General features: G+C 45.6%; 1 protein-coding gene across 1 annotated transcript in view; it reads left to right on the forward strand.

Annotated features, from left to right (window-relative positions):
* Positions 1-23,453, forward strand: part of HHAT (hedgehog acyltransferase) — a 417,968-nt gene that overhangs the window by 86,923 nt on the left and 307,592 nt on the right. Inside the window, exons 4-5 of the mRNA XM_004700138.2 lie at positions 7,654-7,767; positions 20,110-20,304. Coding sequence (XP_004700195.1) covers positions 7,654-7,767; positions 20,110-20,304 — 309 coding nt within the window. The remainder of the gene's footprint in view (positions 1-7,653; positions 7,768-20,109; positions 20,305-23,453) is intronic.

Below are 23,453 nucleotides of genomic sequence, written 5' to 3' on the forward strand. Positions count from 1 at the left end.
TTTGGATCACTTGTTGTGCCCCTCTCCCTGGGTTGGTCAGCACCACCTCCTTACCCCCACCTCTTCCTATCCCATGTCCCCCTGGAACCATTGGTCACGTTGTTTTCTCCTCCAGACTGTTCATCCAGCCTATCTTATCTAGACAGATCTGTAGAGATAACAATATGCACCAAAAAACAAGGCATAGCAAGACAAAGTGATGAATGAGAACACAGCGATGATGACAAAAAAGAAAACCAATGACCCATAAAAGAATAAATTATTTAAAATAAAAGGGAAAAAAAAGAAAAAGAAAAAATTTAAAAAGAAAGAAAAACCTGTAAATAGATCAAGGTCTGATTTTTGATCTCTAGGCATGTTCTCCAGTCAGGTCTGATGGGTTGCCATGCTCTGGCCCCAGAGTCTATCCTTTGTGCTCCCTCGGGGGCTCCCTGCTCTGCTCCCCCCCACCCCCCTTGCTCTGCTGCACGCCTTTAAGTGTTTTGCCTCGGTGTCGCAGGGTCAGTCCGGGCCAGTCCCGAGCACCACGTATTTCTTATAGCAGGATATAGTTTGGTTTTAAAAAGCACTTAGAAGCAGAGAGAAGGATTTTCTTCCAGAGTGGACAGAGAGTCTCTATCTCTGGAGCCAATGCTCTGAATTTGGGCTTCCCGTCTCTTGAACAATGAGAAAATCAAATGTTCTTCCAAGCTACCCGCTTGTGTTATTTCTGTTATAATAGCACCGAGAAACCAAGACTGTTAGTGTTCTTTGGAGTCCAGCCCCATCCCCCCTTTCTATGGAGTAAAACCTTCCTGATCCCACCTGGCTTCGATAGAAGTTGTTTCTAATTGACCAAGATCTGAAGGGTCAAGGCGGGAATGGGGGAAGGAGCCTGTGTCAGCCAGGGTTCTCCTGATAGGTAGACAGATAGTACAGCTCCAGGCTAGATTTTATTTTCTGTTCTATTTAAGTTTGCCTGAGTCAGTGCCCACTTGGGCAACTAGCAGTGGCAACCAGTCGCAACTAAAAGCGGTGTAGATGAGCTTAGCCACATTTATATATGAGGGGCTTCAGAAAGTTCATGGAATAATTATTCCAAATAATTCCATTATTTCTCAGTTCATTTTTCCATGAACGCTTTGAAGCCCCCTATGCATGTGTGTGTACGTGGTCAGGAGACAGTAGTCTTGGGAAGAAGACAACAGGCTTGGTAAATTGGCGGGCAGTGAAAAAAGAGGAAGACATTTCAGCAAGATGGATTGACAAAGTGGCTGCATTGATGGATTTGAACAAAAGGACAATTGTGAGGATGGCATGGGACCGGGCAGTGTTTTGTTCTGTTGTACATATGAGTGTGGGAACCGACTTGATGGTCCCTTCCAACAACAACAACATGTGTATGTATGTGTGCTGCATACATGTGGTGGCATGCAGGCACACACATGCACTCACACAGATCGATGGATTGATTTTAAAGAATTGGCTCATGTGATTGTGGGTACTTAGAAGTCTGAACATTGGAGGACAGACCTGCAGAATGGAAATTCAGGCAAGAGTGAATAGTTTAGTCTTGAGTCTGAAACCTGTAAGACTGGCCAACAGCCTGTGAACTCATGCAGGATTTCTATGTTGTAGTGTCATTGCAGAATTCCTTTTTTTCCAAGAAACTGGAGTTTTTGCTTTTAAGGCCTCCAGGTGATTGAACAAAGTCTACCCCATTATCCAAGGCAAGCCCTTTGAAGGCAACTGATTGATTGCTAATGTTCATCACAACTTCGGAGTACCTTCACAGCAATACCTAGATTAATGTTTGTCCAAATAGTTGGGGACCATGGTGTTTCATAAAGTTAGAGGAGAATGTGGAAAAATTGATTTGAGGCTCTAAAATTTGCCTTGAAACGTACAGTTAAGCTCCGAGTCTATAAAGCTTTGGCTCACAGAAGTGAGTCTACACTTTTCTTATCCAAATCCTTCGTGGCTAGTGACTGATCATGTTGGCATACCCATTGGGCTAGCTTTTCTGTCCATCCATTTTTTTCTTTGGGTGAATATTTTAAATGGCTGTGCACAGGCACAAGAGAACAGGTTTTCTTTCCTGTCAATGTGCATCTGATGACAGAATCAGTGATTACAGACTTTGTGTAAGTTCTGTGGATAGACTTTTACCCGGTGCCTGTTGATGTGCATCTGATGACAGAATCAGTGCTTACAGACTTTGTGTAGGTTCTGTGGATGGACTTTTATCCAGTGTAGGATATTTGGTTGTCCTGGGCCTTCAGGTGGAATATAGTGATTTTCTTATTTCTTATATTTTATGAGATACTGAATTTTTTGTTTTCTCTTTCCTGAAAACTTGAACTTGAGAAAGGCAAAGGAAGCCTAGGGATATAAGTTCTAAATGTAATGCTTAGTGTTCAGAGACATTGATTATATTGCAGAAGCTAAAAATATGGGGTTTGCTCACTGGGATATTAAAATAAAAAATCCAGTCTTCGTACCTGTAGCGCTGTTACAAAGATGATATTTCTCTTGTCTGGCTTCATCATGTGAACGTTGAAGTTGTTTACCCTATTCAGTGAGTTGGCTTCCCGGTCACTTGGCATTTTTAAGCTGGGGTAATGGAGTCTGGACCAGGGCTCAGGCACTGGGAAGCTGTGGGCACTTCTTGGGTGCTGATGTGTGTTGTCTGTAAGTGGATGGAGTTGGACCAGATCTATTTCAGCTGGAGGTGGGGCCTCTTGGAACAGATTGAGTCCTGGATCTTGGGAACAGGGAGCATGTGTGATCTGAGGATTTGAGAATGTGCAGTGTTATTTTTAGAAAGTGGAAAAAGGAAATCTTACTTTTTAAAAGAAAAGTGACAAAAGTAAAACATAAAATTTTGACTAGCACTTAAGCAATGAGACTAGCAGGTAGCAGGTAACATGTGGTACCGTTGCTGGGTTGCTAACAGCAAGGTGGGTGGTTCAAAGGTACCAGTCACTCTCTGGGAGAATGATGAAATTAACTGCTCCCCCAAAGAGCTGAAATTCTGGAAACCCTATGTAGGGGTCCTATGAGTTGGAATCAACTCAATGGCAGTGGGTTTGATTTCAGTACTACCGTATATACTCGAGTATAAGCCAATCCAAATGTAAGCCGAGGCACCTAAGTTTTCCACAAAAACTGCATAAAAAATGTGCTGAAAAAGTTGGCTTATACACGAGTATACATGGTACATAGGGGAGATTTCCATCAGTGTCACAATGATCAAGCATTCAATTACTAGCTGAAAAGTTCTTGGTTTGAACCCACTAACATACCATGGAAGACAGGCCAGGCCTATGATCTATTTCAAAAAGGCCACAGTGCTGAGGACCCCTGGAGCAGGTCACTCTGCACACATGGAGTCACCATGAGTTGGAATGGATTTGGTGGCAACTAACAACTACAGCAACAACAACAACAATGTATTGGGTACTCTAGAAATACAGAGGCTCTCCTTGGAACCTTATAAATCCCTAAATGGTAACTATTGTTATCAAATGAGAAAACAGAGCAGAAGGTTAAGTACTGAGCTCACGGTGATCATAGCCCATATGTGGGTCATCTGTGATCCAAACCCAATCAGTGTCTGTGGTCTTAGAGGCTGTGTTTCAACTTCTGAATTCATAATCAGGTATGAATCGAGATCAACTTTATATTTTACTTTCTGGAAAAAGTTTTATGATATATGCAATGGCTTGGAATTGTCCCCCAATCTTCAGGTACTGTTTTACACACAGCATCCTCCCCCTGTGCCCCTCTCTGCACCTCCTGTCTCAGAAAATCAGTTTTTTTCCTCTGAATTCAATTAAATTTGCCTATAAGTTGTACTTATGGAGAATGACAAGATTTTCATATCAGTACTCATTGGAGGGTTCCCTCTCAAGTTACACAATTTGGCCAAAAATTTGAGGGCCGCTAAGGCAGGGGTCCTCAAACTATGACCCGCGGGCCACATGCGGCCTGCTGAGGACATTTATCCGACCCTCCGGGTGTTTTTGCCCCTTTTGTTTTTTTACTTCAAAATAAGATAAGTGCAGTGTGCATAGCAATTTGTTCATAGTTTTTTTTTTTTTTTAAACTATAGTCCGGTCCTCCAACGGTCCTCAGACGGTGAACTGGCCCCTGTTTAAAAAGTTTGAGGACCCCTGCACTAAGACTTCCTAATATTATTTAAACATTGCCATCAACCACTATTTATGCCAATGATGAAGAAATTGAAGAATTAATTTTATGCACTCCTTCAGTCTGAAGTTGATCATACATTGATCATACACATGCACTGATGATTATTGGCTACTGGAATTTGTTGGAAATAGGAAGGACCAAAACACGGCTTTGTTGTTAGAAATGAGGCTGAAAATTGCATTTAGAATTTAGCAAGAACAATGACTTCTTCATTGTAAATATGTTTTTTTTAAACAACATAAATGGCAGGTATACACATGGACCTTACCAGATGTAATGTACAAGAATTGACTACAGATGTGTGGGGAAAAAAATGGAATGTTCAATATCAGCCAAAAAGAGTCCAGAGACTGATTATGTAGCAGAACATGAATTGTTCATATGTAAGTTCAAGTTAAAGGTGAAGAAAGTTGTAAAAAGTCCAAGAGAGCCAAAATAAGACCCTGAGTATCTCAGCTGAATTTAGAGACCATCTGAAGAGCAAAGTTGATGCCTTGGACACTAATGACCATTGAGTTGACAAGTTATGGGATGACATCAAGAATGTGGTACATGAAGAAGGCCAAAGGTCATTATAAAGTAAAGAAAGAAAACACCAAAGTGAATGCTAGAGGAGACTTTGGAACGTGAGTTTGAACACATAGTAGCTAAAGCAAATATAAGATGTGATGAAGTCAAAGAGCTGAACAAAACTTTCCGTGGGCAAATTGAGACAACAAAGTCAAGCATTAAAATGAAATGTCTGCAAAGACCTGGAGTTAGAAAACCAAAAGGGAAGAACATGCTCAGCTTATCTAAGTTCAAATAACCGAAGCAAATTCAGTGTGTGGATATAATGGGAGAAATATTGAATGACACAGTCAACATCAAAAGAAGCTGAAAGGAGTACACCAAGTTATTGTACCAAAAACAGTTGGCTTCAAGAGGTGGCTTCTGAGCAAAGATGGATTGTGTTGAAAGAAGGCATTGAGAATTGATAGAATACCAATTGAAATGTTTCAGTTAATGGATACACTAATGGGAACACTCACTCAAATTTCTATTCCAAGAGATTTGGAGGACAGTTCCTTGACAAACCAGAAAAGATTCATATTTGTGTCCATTCCAAAGAAAGGTGACCCATCAAAATGAGGAAATTGTTGAATAATATTAGTAAAATTTGGCTGAAGATAATTTAAAAATACTTCCATAAGTGCACTGCCAGAAAAAATTCAAGCCAGATTCAGAAGAGGACATGACATGTGGAATCTCAGTGCTGATGTCGGGTGGATTTTGTGTGAAAATATGGCTTTTGTGTTAGAAATGAAGCTGAAAGCAGAGAATAATAGAAAGATGTAACGTTGTGTTTTATCCACAATGCAAGGGGATTCGACTGTCTGAATCATAACAAACTATGGATAGCATTGTGAAGAACCTGACATGCTGACCACTTATTTGTATTCATATTGAACCTGTGCATGGGCTAGGAGGGTTCATTCAGACTAAAAGGGAATATTGAACGGTTTAAAACCAAGAAAGGTGTGTGTCAGTTACAGCCTTTTACTATACTTATTCAATATTTATGCTGAGCAAACAATCTGAGACGATAAGCTGTGGATGATGCAACATTGGGATTGGAGGAGGGCTCACGAACAACCTTCAACAGGACAATGAGAAAGCCTTCTTTCGGAAAGAAAGGAGAACTTGAGGAAGGCACTTGCTGATGGAGACGGAAGACTGCCAGCAACCTTCAGTCTGCATTTCCACTCAACATAAAGAAAACAAACATCCCACAGCGGAACTAGCGGATAACATCCTGGTAAACTGAGAAAATACTGAGGTTGGAAAGACATTCATTCTTTCATTTTCCCTTGAGCCACGATCACTGCTCATGGGAGCAGCAGTCAAGAAACCAAGCAGTGTCTTCACTGGACAGATTTGCTGCACAAGACCTCTTTCAGGTGTTAAAGACAAAGGTGTCCCTTTGAGGACTAGGGGACCTGCCCCAAGCTGGGGCAGTTTCAGTCTCCTCATTGCGTGGGAAAGCTGGGTAGTAAATAAGAAGGCTGTAGAAGAATTGATGCATTATAGTGCTGGCGAATATGATTGAAGATACCCTGGACTTGCGAAGAACAAACAAATCTATCTCAGAGGAAGTGCCTCCAGGGTGTTTCTGAGGGAGGAAGGTGAGAACTCATCTCTTGTATTTTGGACATGTTATCAGGAGAGACATCGTGCTTGGTGAAGTAGAGGGGCAGTGAACAAAATAATGAAACGAAGAGAAGGCAGAACCTAGACGAGATCGATGAATCCAGTGGCTGCAACAGAGGGTTCAAACCTAACCATGGCGAGGACCGCGTGGGACTGGGCGGTGTTCTGTTCTTTTGTGTGCAGGCTCACTGTGAGTCAGCACTGACCTGATGGCTCTTAACAGCTACTCCCCCATCAGGAGAGACCAGCCTCTGACAAAGGACATCAGCAAAAAGGGCACAATTCTTCCTGAGATGGGTTGCCCCGGTGTTTCTCCAGTGGGCTGACACATAGCGACCATTGGGAGGCTGGTGCAGGACTGGCAGTGTTTTGTTCGGTGGTGTGTCGGGTTGCTGTGTCAGCTGACTGGACGCTCCCCAACGACGATGAGCTTGCCTGCATTTCCCATTTGAGGTTGGCCCATCATGCTGTTTATTCCTTTCATTCTCTGCTTAGTCACTGCGACATTCCCAGGGATCTCTGAGGCCATCCCGGGTTTCAGGTGTGGCTTCCCAGTCAGGCACCCATCCACTCTTGTGAAAGAGTCCCTAACTAGCACCTCCCCACGCCACCCCAGCCCCGGCCCCAACTCGGAAGCTCCATGCACATAGCCTAGCACTGACAGACACAGAGCCTCCAGAGGCAAGGGAGATCGGCCTTTCCTTGTTTAATTATAAGCTTGCATTAACTTATGTAGTTATTTCTCTACTGCGTTATTTTGCTGCCCATAAATGACAGCAATATTTGACATAATTGACTACAAGCAGTTTTAATAGTGTCCAGTTTACACCGTTTTCATTAGTGAAAGCATCCGGTTGTTTTCAACTGGGATCCCGTCCCTCGAATCCTTGTGCTGTCTGTGTGATCTGGGGCTTGATTGACTCCTTGGAAGCCTCAGTGCCATCTTTTATTTAAAAAAGAACAGATTTCTTCGAAAGGTCCTATCCCATGGGGAATAGGCTGTAACAAAGACACTGAGTCTTGCAAAGTATGAAGTACATTTGGGAATGGTCATGAGACCAGCCAGGCTGGACTTGGGTGGGGAGAAGGTGTGAGGGCTGGGGGATGCGGGGGTGTAGTACAGGCTGGAAGTGTTGCGTAAATGCCGTCTTACAGGGCATGGATTCTTGGTGGCCTCTTCTCTCTGGCTATTGCATTCAATGGAGATTGCCTTCGGCTTCAGATAGATACTAAACGCCCTCTGATAAACTTCTGTTTTGGCCCGTTTAGGACCCGACGGACTTCGAATGGAGCTTCTGGATGGGCTGGGGGAAGAGGCGGCTGGCATGGCTCTTCCTTGGCCACCTGGCAGTGTCTCAGATGGCGATGCTACTTGCCGGGAAGGTAAGGTGACAGGTAGCATTTCCTTTTGGGTGTCTTTTCCCTTTGCTTCTTGAGAAGAACGAATGCTGGGCTACAAACCAGGAAGTAAGCGGTCTAATTTGGGAAGCCTGGAATGGATGAGAGAACACTTAGTCGTGACGGTTTTAGTTTCCTAGTGGTGCTAAACAGTGTCACCAAGTGGGTGGCCTTAACGAACAGAAAGTTACGGTCTTCACAGTTCGGCAGGCCAGGAGGCCAAGTTCAACCATCAGCAGGGCCACACTTTTCCTGGCCACTCTAGGGGACAGTCCTTCCTGGTCTCTCACGTGCCTCCTGGTGTATTTTCTCTCTCTGTGTGTCTGCCCTCTCCTTGAAGAGGACCCACTTCAGGGCGGATTGGGACTCATTTTTCTCTGAGTACTGAGAACATCCTCAAAGGAACAAACAAACCAACCTATTTCCAAATGGCGTTCCCATGTAGAGTTTAGGGTGTTTACATAGCTGTTTTAGACAGTGTGCCAGCTATAGGAGCCCCGGTGGTGTAGTGGTTGAGTTGGCCGGCTAGCCGCAAGGCCACCTATTCTCCAGTAGGAAGATGAGGCTCGTGACACCTGTTAAGAGTCACAGTCTCGGAAACTTCACGGGGGCAGGTCTACCCCTCCCACAGCGGTGCTGAGTCAGCATTGGCTGGACGGTTGTGAGCCTTTTGATTTATTCCATCCATAACAATGATCACTGAGACATTTAAAATAAAGAGCTCACCATTCTTATCCTCTGTTTTCTTCCATAAATTTATTCTTCAAGCTCTTCACTGTGAAGGCTTTGGGGTAAAAGTAAGTCCAGATGGTAATCCTTAAGATCCTTCCTAATCAAATGAGCCTATACAAAATTGGCTGCTGTTGAGAAGGAACGTGATTTCCCTCGCAAGATTGGCAGAATGATTGCATTAAGAAGTGGAATAATTGTCTCTGCAGCTGGAACGCGTGGATTGGAGTTCCAGCAGCATTTTGCTCTTCTCTGGGTGTTTTAGAGGATGTGGGATTCTTCACAACGGGTGTTTGAGCAGTGCGTTTCCTGGGGCACGATCGAGACCCTCTTCACCTGTTTGGTTCCAAGGAGGCCAAGATCCTGCCGGGAGCATGTTTTCCAGCCTCTTCGGGGTGCCCTCCAACTCACGTCTTCCCTGCTCTAGATTCCTGATATGAAAGAAACGAGTCTGCGCTTGGAAACCCCACAAGTGAAAACAAACCCCAACCCCAAAACCGACCTAGAAGTAAACCCAGGAACCATGTTTGATTCTTAGAGGCTCAGGGAGGTGATGCTACAGGGACAGGAGAAGCAGAAGCCTGGGGAAGGGCAGGCCTCGGGTACGCACACGAGATGAGGACGCGGCCCCACCGGGTTGGGGATGTGCACCCAGCTTTGCCTAGCGCTCAGCTCTTTTATGAAAATCGGTCTCGTGGAAGATAGGCAATCCCAATAGCACAATAACTGACCTTGATATAGCTACTGCATGCTATCTCTGTTGCTTTACTTTTCTAAGGTGGCAATTACAAAAAAAAATATATAAGCTACTGTAAGACTTGAATGTATTTAACATTTTATTAGAAGTTTTTGAATGGTCGTATAATGAATTATACTTTGGGGGCAAGGTTTCCTAACTGGATAAAGAAGCCCAGGTGGCACAGTGAGGTTAGCAGCAGACAGATAACCGGAAGGTCACAATTTGAACGTACCAGGAAAAAGATGAGGTCATCGGCTTCCGAAAGAAGACCTTGGAAATGCGGGGCGTCGTCCTCCGCGGCCTTTCAGGGTCCTTAAGTGTCAGAATCAACCGCCTACGGTGGGTTTAGACTAGTAAAGTATTCAGCTACCTCAGCCCCTATTAATGCACTAGTTTTACCCACCAATGTCTGTTAAAAACTTAGTTTTTAAACTTTGAACTTCCTAGGGATTTCACATTTTTATTTCAAACTCGGTGTTCCTCATGACTAAATGGCTCATTCTTGGTTTCTCCGTCTGAATGGATTACTATCTTTTCTACCTCCACGAGGAGAAGATGAAGCCCTGGGTGGGTGACTGTGAGATCCAGAAAAGACCGCCGCTGTGTCACATCCCAGTGTTAGACACTGTCCTTGGCCTGCTTGGCCCATGGCTGTGTCATTGGCTTTTTAACCTTGGGAGAGCTTTTTACCACCAAGTCTTCATTCCTAATCTGTAAAACGGGGATGCTCTGACTGTATTATTCTCCCCTCCCCCCTTCCCTCTTCTAATATGATAAGCTCCACTTGTTAGCCATTTCATCATCAAAAGTGAAGATGAGACTTGGGAAAAATGGAACAGAGGAAAAGCACAAAAATGATGGTAGAAATAAATTCTAATATATCAGAAATGGACTCAATTTCTGGTCCCCTTCTCCCTCAAAATAAAGAAAGACATCGTTAAGCTGGATTAAAAATAAAAATCATCCAGAGATGTGCTTCTTAAGCTAGGTCAACTTAAAATGCAAGGACGTAGAAAGTTGGAAAGTAAAAGGGCGGGGAAAGATAGTTCAGACAATATTATGCCCCACCCCCCAAACTGTTAGTGTGATTTCAAAGCAGTGTGAAAAGAACATTGCTTTTGGCAAACAGGGTTAGGGTTCAGTAATGTACAAAATCGTATTTGGAAGCTATCACAATTCTGTGTCTGCTTATGCACTGTGTATATACAAGGGGCCTTCAAGAAGTTTGTGAGAAAAAGGAATGAAAAAAATAATGGACTTTTCCTACAGACTTTTTGATACGCCCTTGTATATTTGCACCTGATGTTTAGAGAGCAAATTTTCTGCCTTCAAGAAACAAGATCCCCCTTTGGGGAGAGTGTTAGAGTCCCTGTGGAAATTTGTATGTGGATTACCGTATATACTCTAGTATAAGACAAGTTTTCCAGCACATTTTTAATGCAGTTTTTGTAGTAAAATTAGGTGCCTCCGTGGATATTCGGGTCGGCTTATACTCGAGGGTATACGGTAATTTTTTTCTTCTGGCTGCAGGCTCCTTCCTTTCGCACCCTTCCTGCATTTTCAGCTGTAGTTCCCACCAACGACCACCAGCAAGTGACCCGAAATAGGCTGTGGGTACTGCTCTGTTTAATGTGCGTGCAGGGTTGGCTTCTACGACCCATCTGTCAGTTGTCCCGTGGTGGCCGCATGATGCTGTGATGCTGGACACTGTGCCACTAGTATCTCATACCAACAGAGTCACCCATCTGGATAGGTTTTAAAGGAGCTTCCAGACTAAGACTAGGAAGGGAGGCCTGGTGAGCTCCCTCAAACTAGCCTTCAACCTGAAGGCTCATTGAACATGGTCCACGTCTTTGGCTCTCTTTGGACATGTCGTCTGGGGGACTGGTCGCTGGAGAAGGACATCCTGTCTGGGAAAGTAGAGGGCCAGGGGAGATGAGAGAAACCCAGCGGTCATGACGATGACCTCCCACACACCAACCCTTACCAGGGTGGCACGAGACCGGGAAACACTGTTCTTAAGACACGGGGCTGCCAGGAAGTGGAATAACTCACCAGCGACCCACAGCTTCTGCGGGCAGGCACACATGGGTGAAGCTTGGTTCTGCCCCTTCTAGGCCATGTGCCTGTGGGCGGTGCCTTCCTGTCTTTGAGCCCTTGTCCTGATGTGTGTAACGGGACAATGCCACTTCCTCGTTGGGCTGGCGTGAGGGTGCGCTCTGTCTTGGAGGTCGTGCTTGTGTACGATGGAAGCCTGCTGCTGTGCCTCGGCGTGCAGTGACTGTGGTCTGCGCGTGACTGAGAACAGCCCCCTGGGTGGTGTTGAAAGCAGGAGGGACTGTCTTGAGATGTCACTGTCTCGGGAGACAGAAACCTTAACCTGCATTCCTGTCATGAATGTCTCCTTAACTGGTTTCACCTGGGCCTGTTGCGCTGGATCCTGGGGGGAGGCAAGGTTAAGAGCGAGCCCGCAGGCCTTTCCTTTGGAGAGTCGCAGGGGTCAGGATGCAGAGACTACAGATGATGCTTTCCCAGATGCAGTGGTCCATGGGAGAAGGAGCAGGCAGAATCTGCCTTGGGATGTCAGAAGGTCACTCCCAAGCTGCTTGTGAAGGAAGAGCAGTCATTATTCATCTTCGCTTCCTGCATCTCCTTATCAGGCCTGGCCTGGGCGGGTGGGTGGATTTTTCCTTATCTTCCGACTGTGTCTTCCACACCATCAGGAGGACTTGCTGGCTGCCTTTTTCTTGGAAGGAGGCGAGTTTGCACTGAGTCATCCCTCCGTGTGTGTCCTTTCCTCTCCTGGGTGACCGCAGGTTTGATTTGCGAGACAGCTGGTGGGCAGGGCTCGGGCTGTGGCTGGCCACAGTGCTTTCTTTGTCCGAGTGCCCTTGGCCCTCCTAAGAACGAACCACAACTTTGGCCTCATTAGCTCCGGGCTTTCACCACCTGGACTGAGTGTTCCAGATGGCCTTCACGTGGTTGGATGTGTTTGGTCCTTGTTCAGGGTGGAAGATTTGGGCGGAGGTAGTCACGTATCTGCACATGCCCCCAGGCATCATAAACCAGGGCTGATGCTGTGGCAGGACCGGCGTTAGCAGCCCTGCCCACCACATCTCCAACCCTGAAGGTTGCTTCCCACCTGCAACCAATCATGGCCCTTCCTTGGCTGGCTGCATCTCCTCCCAGAAATCCCTAGTTTATTTTCAAAAGCACTATTTTCTTTAAAAAAAAAATTATTTTTTTAAATGAAGTTCACTTGACAGACAAGCAATAAAACTTTCCACTGGTTTCCTTGGCCAGGGTTAAGTGCCTTCTCCCTGGGCAGGGCTCTCTTTGTGTGCTCTAGTGGGAGGGCAGCAGGAGCCAAGGGCCTGAGAGGGAGAGCTGAGTCCTGGCTTCGAGCTTTGGCAGCAGGTGTGTTAGGATTGGCTTGTGCTTTGTGCTGGGCAGACAGTTGCCACCGTGGCCTCCCGGTCACCTGAGACACCACGTTCTCTGCCCTCAGAACTAAAAATACCCCAGGCAAGCTTTCTGAGAAGGTGGCTGGGTGCAGGGGGCTGCGGGTGGGCGCAGTGCCGACCACGGAACAGAGTTTCCACTGTCTGTCTGTCAGCAAACTCACCTCATTAGTACCACGCCCTGCCTGGCTGAGCTCACCCGCCACAGCGGATGCGTGGGCTGAAAGTGGGGTCCTGAGGTGTTGGGTGAGATGAATGGCCTCATTCTGCAGCCCTGGCGGTGAAGTGGTGCTACATTGGGCTGCTGAGCACAAGGTCCATGGTTTGAAACCATCAGCCGCTCTAAGAAGAAAGATGAGGCTTTCTACTGCCACCAAGAGTATCAGTCTCGGAAGCCCACCAGGGTCGCTCTACCCTGTCCTGTAGGGTGGCTGTGAGTCAGCATGTACTGGGTGCCTGTGACTTTGAGTGGATTCCTTGGGCGTTAAGTTCATGGTGCTTCTTGTCAACATGTTCTTAAATCCACTCTCCTCACACCACATGGGAAGCTCATCTGTGAGGGGCTCTGGAACATTTGTGGGGAAATCCCATGGTCTTTTCATTCCATTTCCCACAAACTTTCCAAAGCCCCCTCATACTAACGCCTTTGTGGAAACCAGACCCCTTTACCTCCATGGATGCATAGCTAAGGCCCTTCCTCTGTGAGCGACCACTGACCTTCACTCCCAGGAGAAGCAGGTCCGAATCCAGTTGTTCACATGCTGGCAGTTCCCTCGTTGGCTTGTTATGGTGATGCGGACAGTTGTTCTTGGCGGTGGTAGCAGCTGCAACAGCGTGTGTGTATGTAGTAAATGGTGGTGCGTATCAGATATATTGACTGCTTTTTGTATAGTATATCTCAAACAGTGCCCCCACTAAGGAGCTGCTCTGAGCAGATGTGGGAAGAAGGGTGGTCACGCAGCCAGTGGGATAGGATGGGCAACAGGAGTTCACACCTAGGGCTTTCTGCTTCCACCCCTCCTCACAGAAGCAGATTAGTGAGGGAAACCTCGCAGGCATGTCCTATGATCACTTGCTGCCCAGAGCACAAGAGAGAGAGGTCGAGGTGGTGTGAGGCGGGGCCTTGCCCGGCGCTTCTCCCGTGGCTGGTCCTGATCCCCTAGGAAGGAGGCTTGACGAACACAGACTCAACACCCACCGGCATTGCATCCATTCTGAACTGCCATGTGGGTTTCTGAGAATGTCACTCTTTATGGGAGTTGGAAGCCTTCTTTCTCCTCTCGGGTTGCTGGTGGTTTCAAACTGCTGACCTCACAGTGAGCAGTCCAACAGGCAACCACGATGCCACCAGAGCTCCTCTTGAAGAGTACAGATTTACGAAAGCAAGGAGGGAGGGCAAGGCCACCAGGAGGATTGATTTTGGTCTGGGAGAAACGCTAGCTGAGTTGGAGAGTCTTTTAAGTGGGCTTCGAAAGGGTGACAGGGAGCAGACATCCACCGTCTCCGGCCGGGACCTGTGCTGTAAGAGCTGTTCCTAACTGAGATCTCATGTGATATGAGTAGAGTTGTAAGGCGCTCCCATGCTGGACATCGAGCTATGAATGAGTGTCCCTGTCCCACCACGCTGCCCGAGAAGCCTTTGTTTGCAGGAGTCTCAATGGGACAAGTTGAGACGTGGGAAAACAGTCGGTTTTCACATTGGTGGGCTAATTTATTGTTATTTCTTAGAACTACCAGGTACATTTCAAGTCTTGGGGAAGCATGCCTATCTCTCTATCTGTCTAACTGTTCCTACCACCAGTTCATTATCCCCACCCACTGTTCACTTGCTCTGTGCCAAGTGGTGGTGGTTGGACATACTGTTAGTTCAGACTCGTGGCAGCCCATGTGTTACCGAGTAGAACTGCTCTGTAGACTTTTCTTGGCTGCCATTTTTTCGGAGGTGGATCACTAGGCCTTTCCATCTGCAGAGCTGCTGAGTGGGTTAAACTGCCAATCTTAAGGTTAGCAGTTGACCACACACAGCTTGCACTGCCTACGGACCTGATATGTCAGGCACCATTTGCTGTACCGTAGGTTCTGGGCCTGTGTTCAAGACAGAAATTCAGCCCGTCAAAGGAGATGATCACCTAGAGAGGCAACCCTGCCCCCTCTCGGGAAGGGGTTCAATGCAGCAAGCACAGGGACTAGAAGGGGACGGGCATGCACCTCAGCCTGGTTGGGCAGTAGGTGCTCTGTCTCACCAGAAGGGCCCTTAGTGTTTTTGCCCTGCTTAATTTCAACTCCCACAGAAACAAAGTCTTTGGTAACTGCAGCGCCCGGAAGGAAGAGAATGGAAGGAGGTCCATGTATTCTCATGGGGCTGGCACCTGCACTTCAGGAAAGTTCCATCAGCCCATCTTATTCTCAAGCTTTAAGCCGCTCACACTGTGGTACTTTCTTTGAAAAAAGAACGCTGCAAATGCAAATTTAAAGTCACCATGAGATAGCAATGCACCCTCTGGTTGGTGTCAGTTTGAGAGGATTACGAGTGATGGGTGGAGTCTGGCCTGTCAATCAAGATATAACCAGTGAGGCCTCTGTGTAGGCATGGCCTTCTCCTGAGGATTCTGGGAACTCTGGTTTTCCTCCTTGGAGGGGGGAGACACTCTCTGCTCACTCCCTGAGAGATGCTCTATTGACAAGACACATGGCGCTACGCTGATATAGCCTGTGACCTTTAGAGCTGGAGAAGCCATGCGGAGAGCCCTTCCAGCGCTGAGATGCTTACAGCGCCACTGGATCCACAAGACTTCCCACCCACTGGCCTGTGATCATCCTGCATTCGGCATCAGTGCATGTGTTTCATGAGTCTGAAGAGGACTTTATAGATTGATATCAGACATATGGGCTAACGTCAGACTTAAGGACTTGATCTGGACTGGGCTGGGATGTTTTCTCAATATCCAACTGCTCTTGCATTAAAGCTCTTTCTTATACACATGTGAGTGTCTATGTATTTGTTTCTCTCCTCTACCTGGACTAACACACCCTTATCAGAGTGACTGAAAAAAGAAAAACCAATGAAAAGCAACTCCTGGTCAGTCTGTGGGTAAACCATGTCACTCCCTCATTACTGGTGGGAATGGAAACTGGCACAGCTGATTTCCAAAATGGTTTAGCAGCTTCTTAACCAAGCAAGCCAAGCCAAACAGGAGCATGCCATTACCACAGAACTCAGCAATTGCATTCTTAGACATGTGTCCCCCGAACACTTTATTTTGCATGAGAACCTGCACACGTGTGCCTGTGGGAGATTTATCCATAAAAGCCCCAAGTGGAAAACAGCCCAGATAGCCATCAACTGGTAAGTGATTGCAGTGTGGGCTATAAAGAGCATCGAGAGAGCTCCCTGGGGTGATGGAATTGTGCAGGGTCCTGAGACTGGTGGCGGGTACTCAAGTTACACATGCAAAAATAGTATGGACGCCCACACAACTGAGTACAGGTAACAGTCGGGGGCTCTGAATAAGCTCTGTGATCCTCTCTGCCAATATTCTGGGTGTGGTACCGTACTACAGTTTTGCAAACTGTTACCCTTGTGGGGGTGGGGTGGGGGAGATGGGAACCGTGTACTCTATATGTTTTCTCTTATAACGTCATCAGAATTCACGGTTACTTCCATACACCTTTAAATGAAAAAAGCCTTGTGTAGAAGTGGCACTTGATTGGATTTTAATTTGTGAGTCAGAGCCCCCTTGATGCTGTCAGGTGCCTTTGAGTGGGTTCCTGCCTTTGGCAACCCTACGGACACAAGGCTACGAGAACAGAAAGCAACACGGCCGGCCCCCGGGCCATCCTCACCATTGTTGCCTTTGTCTGTGGTTGCAGCCGTGGGGTCAGCCCATCTCGTCCAAGGACTTTCCCTTCTTCACGGTCCTTGGGCTTTACCAGTTATGACTCCTTCTCCAGGATGGGTCTCTCCTGACAGAATGTCCAAAGGTTGGCAGGCAGAGTCTCGCCACCCTTGCCTCGAAGCAGCTTTCTGGCGATTCTTTAGAGTCATCGGAGCACAGCATGAAATGAAGGTCGTGGGTTTGGGGGACACTTGGCTTGATCAATGTGACTCTGTTCAAACAGCCAATCCTCCCAATCTTTTGAACCTCTTTGTTGGAAACGAATTGGTCAGCTCTGACGTTTTGGTAGATTTTTGAAAATCAACCTTGACATTGAGGGCGAGTATGACCAAAGCACTGTGCATCTGCCCAGATCACCCTGAAAGCTTGGAGGAAATCTTACTGGCTTTCTAGGGATGTATCAGAGGACCAGAGGATCTAGGGATGTGTCAGAAGATAAAAAATGTCTGGTCTACTGGTTGCCAGAGGCGTCACATCGGATCATTAAGGATTTTCACGTACGAGGTAGACAGAAGGTCAGTCAATGAAATACGTGAGCTCGTGCAGGAGGGAGATGTGGGTCTGTGCTGTCTTTAGACTTTTGCTTATGAAGCTGGCCTTGAACACTTGGGAACAGCCTTAGTGCTTTCTAGGGTGCCTTTTTAGGACAAGGGTTGGACTGCTAACCCTAGGTCAGGGGTACAAACCCACTAGCAACTCCGAGGGGAAGATGAGGCTGTCTGCTTCCCCAAACACTTACGGTTTCAGAAACACCCCCCATCTCTCAGGCTGCTGTGAGTTGGCATTGACTCAGTGGCTGTGGGATTGGTTGGTTCACACTTTCCAGGGCAGCAGGTCACTCACGATGTTCTTTGCACTGCTAGGCAAATGTCACTTTATCATTCCTCAGCTCCTCTCGGTACTTCCAGCCCCAGGCTTGTGTGTCAGTGGGCCAGTGGCTGCAGGAGGTATGGCCTAAAATCCGCGTCTGTTGTGGGGACCGCCCTGCCCCAACACCATCAGAGAACAAGGTGTGCGTAGCTCATTAGGCTGTATCAGGATCCTAATAGTGTTTTGGAGATGCAATTCCAATAGGATTTTTAGAGATGACATAAGGAAATTATTATTTTAATGTGACTCTACTGTATACAACAGGCTTGTAGAACTGTTTCTTACCATGTCACCCTTTTCCTCACCTTCCCACCAGGAATGAATAGAGTGGAATCATTTGTCCCCATCAAAGAGAACCAGTGGGTGATACTAGAGTTAGTGGGGAACACGAGGTTCCTAGTAGAGCCCTTCTTCTGTCCTGGAGAGAACGGCATTACACGTTGTCTGCCGGTATTGCTGGTGTTTGGCAGCAGGGAGCTGGTGGAGGATGAGAATGTGGGATACATTTGTCTGCTCCAAGGTGGCGTTTGAGTGCAGTTAAATTCGTCGTAGAAACTTTCAAGCAGATGGGATTTGTCCGGCACAATGAAGTGTTTCCTAAAGGTTCTTTCAGCTTTTTCCAAGTTGAAGCTGCTTCAGTCTGTGGTAATTTCCTAAACGAATGCCAACACATGGTCCTTTCTTTCCCCGCAAAAGGAACAAATAACACTTACTGAAAATGTGGGTGTTTACGTATATGTGGAAGATAATTCTTAGTAGTAATCCTGTTGGATTGAGCAAAAGCTTTCTTCTTTTATTTGTTAATACAAACTACCTCAGAAGAGAATTTTCTTTGGCGACCTTGTTCCTTCCGATTGGACTTTGCCCAGCAGTGGATGTTGTCGGGGAAGTTTGAAGAAATGTTATGTGGCTGTTTTCTGTGGGTAGTAAGATGGAAAAATCGTAGCAATGAATCCAGATTTTACTGGTTATCCTGGAACTTGGAAATGGCTGACCTAGCTTGGCATTTAAAACGTTCCCTTTTGGGCTTGGGAAAGAGTAGTTCTTGGACAATATCTTGGTGGAAGAGTTAGTGTCTGAGCATGGGACGTAGGATGTACCCTCCACGCCTGTCTTTTCTGGAAAGATGTGTGTGTGCACAGTACACCTGCATTCAGACCGCCCTCACCTTTTACCGCAGGGCATTCCTGGAGACCGCAGCGGTCCACGCACACTGGGAAGGCACGTCGTATCGCCCCGTTGGAACAACAACTGGTATTTGTATAGTCCTGACTGTGGGTGCCAAACACTACTCATCATTTACATGAGTTCACTTATTTAATCCTCACAACTGTGTGTATATGAAGAAACTGAGACACAGGGAAGTTAAACAACTTTCCGAAGACTACAAAGCTGGCTAATGGGAGACCAGAATTTTAACTTAGGCAGTTGGACTCTGAAGTTCAAGTAATCAAACAACTGCTATGTGTTGCCTCTCAAACAATGTTAAGACATTATGGTGGTTTTTTAAAAATTGGGCTTTACCAACTGTATCTGACTAAAATTATGTTGTAAAAGCAGGATGTTAATTTATTTAATATTCAACGTCATTGCTTATAAAGATTGGGAATTATAAACATGATTCTTTAATTCTGCTAACCAAGTCCCCCGCCCAATTCACTATCATCTAGTTCAGTGGTTCTCAACCTTTCTAATGCCGTTGCCCTTTAATACAGTTTCTCATGCTGTGGTGACCCTCCAACCATAAAATTATTTTCGTTGCTACCTCATAACTGTAATTTTGCTAGTGTTATGAATCGGGGTCATGACCCAAAGGTTGAAAACCGCTGATCTGGTTGATTCCAACTCATAACGACCCTTAGGACAGAGTAGAACTGTCCCTGTGAGTTTCCAAGACTAACTCTTCTGGGGAGTAGAAAGTCTTGTCTTCCTCCTATAGTTCTCCCAAGGTGGGTATAAATATACTAATCAGCTGGACTCTGCAAAGGTCCTCAGTATTGCATAAATAATATATCATTCTTTAAACTACAGATGATAAAGTAGAGCTTGATGTTTAATTGATTCTAAATCTCTGAATTGGTTTCGAGAAGGCATTTGACTGCCTTAGATTGGGCTGGTCTAGCTTGCTCTTGCTCAAGAAAACTCCCTAGAAATGCCTTCTCTGCAAGACTGCCTAGGCAGGCACACCAGTTTCCCTTTCACTGACAGGTTGGATGGATAATGCCTGTTTGTGATGCAGTATTATATGTTATCAATTTTTCCCCTCCCTCCCAAGGTAAACAATGCCATTTGTCTTTAGGCCTCCATAGTATAAGTCCAAACATCATCTTATTATCTTATGATTGTGGGATCCAGGGGTCGACGTGGTCTGGTTGAAGCCCAAGAGTGGCTATTTGCTTCTGGGCAGAACTGATACTCTTCTAGAGACCTGGGGGTCAGAATTTACTCTGGGGCTAATATGGCCAGTACCTTGGGATTCTCTTTGTGTTTCACTCAATTCTGAATCAATGGAAATGCAGTTTGCTTCATGAATTACTGAACAGTCATTATTGTGGTGTATGCAGATCGTTGAGTAGTGATACCCAAGACCTCATCTCACTCTCACTTTTCCTCCCTCCCTCTCTCTGTCCAGCACAGACCCTGGATCCTCATGGTCTATGGAATGTGGGCCTGCTGGTGCGTTCTGGGGGCCCCAGGGATGGCCACAGTTTTTCTCCATACCATCATCTCCTTCTGTGTGGCACAGTTCCAGTCGCCGCTCCTGTCGTGGCTTTGTTCCCTCCTCCTGCTTTCCACACTGAGGTTGCCAGGGCTGGAAGGAATTAAGGTAAGTGTGTTTGGCTTGTTTACCTTGATGGCTTTTGTTTTCAGGCAGGAGTCTACTGAGGAACCTTCATAGGGCTCCCCCTAGTGGCTGTATGTGATATATACAGGTGAACTTGATCTTATGTCCTGCAGTCTTAACTTTTGTATGTGACTAGATCTCAGCTAGCCCTTCTGTGCTGCCCACCGCCAACCTGGTATCTTGACTTGCAGTTTGGTAGGCACAGATGTCTGAAGTCACAGGAACAGAGCTTCAGGGCAAAGGAAATTAGCAAGTAATAATTCCCCCGGCATTTAATAGAATGTATCTGTCGAATGCGCTTTAATTTACAGGATCCTCATGTACCTCTCTTATGCGATGCCTACAGTAGCTCCTGAGACAATAAGGAGGGGGTTGTTCTCCCTCTTAGATGATGAAACAGGTTTATTGAATATTTACTTACATACACACTGGAAGCCCTGTGAATTTAGAAAATTAAAACAATGTGCTTTGTCCCAAAGGGTACGGAACAAGCTCTTATTCTTGTGAACCCCAATGAATCTTAACACATTAGCATATTTATTGTGCTAATGGAGGACGACATAGGATCAAAACTCCATGTTTACAGAGCTTTTGATTGCATTAGTAGAATTTTCTTCTACAGCAGTTTATGTTCTGAACTTTTTAGCCATAAGAACTTCAACTCAAACCAAGCCCTTGCGATTGACTTGGTTCTGACTCATGGAGTCCCAAGATGGTAAACCACTTTAAAAAGTTTTATTAGCACTTCATGCACATGTCATACAATGAAATAATTCCATCACATCAAGAAGAGTTGTACACTTTTCACCACATTCAATTCTCAAACATTCGTCTTCCTTGTATTCATTGTTATTCATGTAATTGTTTTATCTAATTGTGGCAAAAATAGACACAACAAAACATTCTCCAATTCCACAATTTCTACATGTATAATTCAGTGGCATTGATTATATTCTTCATGTTGTACAACCATTAATAATATCCTTTATCAAATTATTCTACCACCACTAACATAAACTCAATGTCCCCTAAGCAACAACTCTTTGCCCTTCACCATTGGTCAAGTTTGGTTTCTTTCCTTTTTTTTTTTTTTTTAGCAGTTTTCTTGATATAATGTTCATACATTATATACTTCCCTGGTTAAACCACTTTTTAAAAGAGTTGTAGATACATCATCACAATCAGTTCTAGTGCTCTTTGCCCCCTCCTGCATTTATTGTTTGCTCCTCAAATCTCCTCACCCTCCTCAGAGTGTAAATTTTTATGGAAGCAGAAAGAAAATCTCTTCTTTTTCCTTTGGAGTGGCTCATGAGTTTGAATGATCAAACTTAACTGATAGCAGTTCTCTTGGAAGCAAAACCTATGATGCTTCATATATGTAAATATAGAAAGGACTTTATGTCAAAAATGGCTCACATAGTTGTAGAACTATACAAGTCCAAGTCTGATCAGATTTCAAATTGGAGGGTCAGCTGTTGGGCTGGAGGCTTCTCCTGGTTTACATAGCTATGGGAGCTGAAGAACCAGTGGTCGACAGGAAGACAACAAGCCGGGGGCTGCAGAAACGAATGAATCTGAAGTCAAGAGGTCACATGGCACGTTGCTAAGACTCCCAGGATCATCAGGCAATATTGCAGGCAGTTTGCTCAAGTCTAAAGAACTGGAGGTCAGTGAGCCAGATGGCAGGAAATGGATCCAGCAGCAAGCAAGCAAGCTTTTCCACAGCATCCCCTTATGTTGGAAGCAGGCCACACACCCCAGGCCATTAATTACATCAAGGCTGCGACCTGAGTATAGATACCACCTTCCATCCTAATCTTATTCCATTATGGAGGCTTTTGGCTGGTTGGCTTCAAGTACATTGTGTTAGGTCAGGTCCAAGAAACGCTGGTCATGTAGTGGATTATGAGTTACGCTGCTAACCCCATTGTCAGCACTTCCGACACACCATCCACTCCATGGGAGAAAGATTAGGATTTCTCCTCCCATAAAGATTTACAGCTTGGAAACCCAAAGGGGCAGTTCTACTCTGTCCTTTAGGTCATTATACATCAGAATTGACTCAACAGTGAATGAGTGAGGTCTGGTCATGGAAGATTGCTAGGTGTGAACTGCCAAACTACTGAGAATCCTGGCTTAACCAAGTTGACACAACCTTAACTATCACAGCAGCCAAATACCTTACCCACAGTGCCTCTAGATTCTCTTAGTAATCAGAACAGCGCTTTTTTATTTTGTGAATGGCCACCAGGTTTGGTCCTGGGCAGACTGGGAGGCAAAGAGATGGCACCCCGAGTCTAGGGCTCTGATGTAATGCTGAGCTGACTGCCCTGCTCAGTGAAGCCTTTGTGCACTGTTTTAGTTCCTGTAGTATGTTCTCCAATCCTCTTGGACAGCTCCAGACTGTCTGGTTGTCTTGGTAACTTGCATATCTCATGCCTGCTTGTGTAAGTCAGTTAGGACTTGGTGGGACTGCTCAGGCTGTCCGTGTAGCTTCCCTTTCTTCCCTTTCTGGGTGGTGAAACTTGTCTAACAGGCTCAGCTGATAAACAAAAGATTGGAGGTTTAAGTCCATCCAGAAACACTATAGGAAAAAGGCTCAGCAATTTACTTAAAAAAAGAAAAGTAGACCCTGAAAACCCTATAGAGCACAGTTCTGTTTTTTTAATTTTATTTAAGGACTTTTATTGGGGGCTCTTACAGCTCTTATCACAATCCATTGTGTCAATCACATTTGTACATATGTTGCCATCATCCTTTTTAAAGCATTTTCTTTCTACTTGAGCCCTTGGTATCAGCTCCTCATTTTTTTCCCTTCCTCCCCCACCCTCCCTCCTTCATGAGCACCTGATAATTTATAAATTATTATTTTCACATCTTACATCATCTGCTGTCTCCCTTTACCTACTTTTCTGTTGTTCGTCCACCTGGGATGGGGTTTTATGTCGATCCTTATAGTCAATTTCCTTTCTCCTCCTCACCTTCCCCTTCCCTTCCTGGTATCTCTATTCTAATTATTGGCCCTGAGGGGTTTATCTGTCCTAAATTTCCTGTGCTGCAGGCTCTTATCTGTAGCAGTGTACAGTGTTCTGGTTTAGTCAGAATTGTAAGGTAGAATTGAGGTCATGATA

This window comes from Echinops telfairi, unplaced genomic scaffold (genome assembly GCF_000313985.2).
Source record: "Echinops telfairi isolate 266 unplaced genomic scaffold, ASM31398v2 ScPeMD7_7424;HRSCAF=8462, whole genome shotgun sequence".
Lineage (NCBI taxonomy): Eukaryota > Metazoa > Chordata > Mammalia > Afrosoricida > Tenrecidae > Echinops > Echinops telfairi.